This window comes from Portunus trituberculatus, chromosome 8 (genome assembly GCF_017591435.1).
Source record: "Portunus trituberculatus isolate SZX2019 chromosome 8, ASM1759143v1, whole genome shotgun sequence".
NCBI lineage: Eukaryota > Metazoa > Arthropoda > Malacostraca > Decapoda > Portunidae > Portunus > Portunus trituberculatus.
The window spans coordinates 1610001-1612500 of NC_059262.1; the positions used below are offsets into that span (position 1 = coordinate 1610001).

Consider the following 2500-nt stretch of genomic DNA (forward strand, 5'->3'; position numbering starts at 1 on the left):
CGCCTCCGCACGCCTCGCCATCCTCTCCCCACGCCTCCCCACACCCTCCTCACGCCTCCCCATCCTCCCCACGTCCTCCTCACGCCTCGCCACCCTCTGCCCACGCCTCCCCACGCCTTCCACGCTTCTCCACGCCTTGCCATGTCTTCCTACGCTTCCCCATGTCTCCTCACGCCTCCCCATCTTCTCCTCACCCTCTCCCCACGCCTCCCCACGCCTCGCCACCCTCTCCCCACGCCTCGCCACGCCTCGCAGCTGATTCATTAAAGTATTTGATCAAGTTATCAGTATGTCAGCCTGTCAGTCAGTCTATCGCCTCGCTTAGCACCTGGCACCTCATCCTCCTCCTCCTCCTCCTCCTCCTCCTCCTCCTCCTATGTGCTATGAGTTTAGGGAGACATCTGCGAGGCGGCCGTTAGCAAAATCAATGACATGTTTAACTCTCTCTCTCTCTCTCTCTCTCTCTCTCTCTCTCTCTCTCTCTCTCTCTCTCTCTCCCCTCCTCCGTGGCCTTTTCACCTCCCGGGTCGTTCATTAATTCAAATTTGCATACTTTGGTGTGTGTGTGTGTGTGTGTGTGTGTGTGTGTGTGTGTGTGTGTGTGTGTGTGTGTGTGTGTGTGTGTGTGTGTGTGTCTCTCTCTCTCTCTCTCTCTCTCTCTCTCTCTCTCTCATAGACATACAGGAGGAGGAGAAAGAAGAATAAAGAAGACGAAGAAGAAGAAGAAGAAGAAGAAGAAGAAGAAGAAGAAGAAGAAGAAGAAGAAGAAGAAGAAGAAGAAGAAGAAGAAGAAGAAGAGGAGGAGGAGGAGGAGGAGGAGGAGGAGGAGGAGGAGGAGGAGGAGGAGGAGGAGGAGGAGGAGGAGGAGGAGGAGGAGGAGGAGGAGGAGGAGGAGGAGGAGGAGGAGAAGAACAAGAACAAGAACAAGAAGAACAAGAACAAGAACAACAACAAGAACAACAACAACAACAACAAAAAGACGATAATAATAATGATAACACACACACACACACACACACACACACACACACACACACACACACACACACACACACACACACACACACACACACACCGCGTAGTGTAGTGTGTAGTGATAGCACGCTCGACTCACAATCGAGAGGGCCAGGTTCGAGTCCCCGGAGCGACGAGGCGAATGGGGTTGGGTGTTAATGTGTTAATGTGTGGGGTGTGTTGACCTAGCAGTAAATAGGTACGGGGTGTAACTGGAGGGGTTGTGGCCTCGCTGTCCCGGTGTGTGGAGTGTGTTGTGGTCTCAGTCCTGCCCGAAGATCGGTCTGTCAGCTCTGACCTCGCTCCGTGATGGGGAAGACTGGCTGGCTGACCAGCAGACGACCGAGGTGAATTACACACACACAGGCACACACACACACACACACACACACACACACACACACACACACACACACACACACACACACACACACACACACACACACACACACACACACACACGGCCCGGTAGCTCAGTGGTTAGAGCGGTGGCTTCACAAGCCAGAAGACCGGGGTTGGATTCCCCGGGCGGGTGGAGATATTTGTGTGTCTCCTTTGACGTGTAGGTGGTGTTGAGTGTTCACCTAGCAGTGAGTAGGTACGGGATGTAAATGGAGGAGTTGTGACCTTGTTGTCCCGGTGTGTGGTGTGTGCCTGGTCTCAGGCCTACCCCAAGATCGGAAATAATGAGCGCTGAGCTCCTTCCGTAGGGGAACGTCTGTCTGTCTCGTCAGAGACTGCACCAGATCAAACACTGAAACACACACACACACACACACACACACACACACACACACACACACACACACACACACACACACACACACACACACACACACACACACACACACACACACACACACACACACACACACACACACACACACACACAGATACGAGTGTGCGTAAACCAACACAGCTTCATTCACTGACTCCTCACCTGAACACACACATTAACAAGACACACGGACGCAAAAACACACACACGCACACGCACACACGCACACACGCACGCAAAAACTGGTGCGGAGATTAGCAAAAACTCACTCACCACCACCACCACCACCACCACCACCGCCACCATTATTACCTTCATTCCTGCCCCAATTCACACTATCTCACTTTCAGGTTAGGTGGAATCCAACTCTCTTTAACTAATTCTCTTTATTACCGTGGGGAAAAAAATGGTGTTTAAAGAGTTTTTGTTGTGTTGACTTGTGGTGGTGAGTGATGGTGATGATGGTGATAGTGATTGATAGTGATTAAATGATAGTGATATTGATGGTTAAAAGATAGTGATGGTGATGGTGATAGTGATAGTGATGGTGATAGTGATGGTGATGGTGATAGTGATGGTGATAGTGATGGTGATAGTGATGGTGATGGTGATGGTGATGGTGATAGTGATGGTGATAGTGATTAAGTAATTGAGTTTCTCGTTTTTGCTATTTTCTGTATTTTTTCTTACTTTTATTCTTATGCAGCA

General features: G+C 50.6%; 1 protein-coding gene across 1 annotated transcript in view; it reads left to right on the plus strand.

Moving 5' to 3' along the window:
* The window catches only part of LOC123499831 (protein TRACHEARY ELEMENT DIFFERENTIATION-RELATED 7A-like), a 6026-nt gene extending 5767 nt beyond the window's left edge, over positions 1 to 259 (plus strand). The window contains exon 2 of the mRNA XM_045248361.1: positions 1 to 259. This exon is cut by the window's left edge and continues 272 nt beyond it. Coding sequence (XP_045104296.1) covers positions 1 to 259 — 259 coding nt within the window.
* Positions 260 to 2500: the final 2241 nt, after the last annotated feature.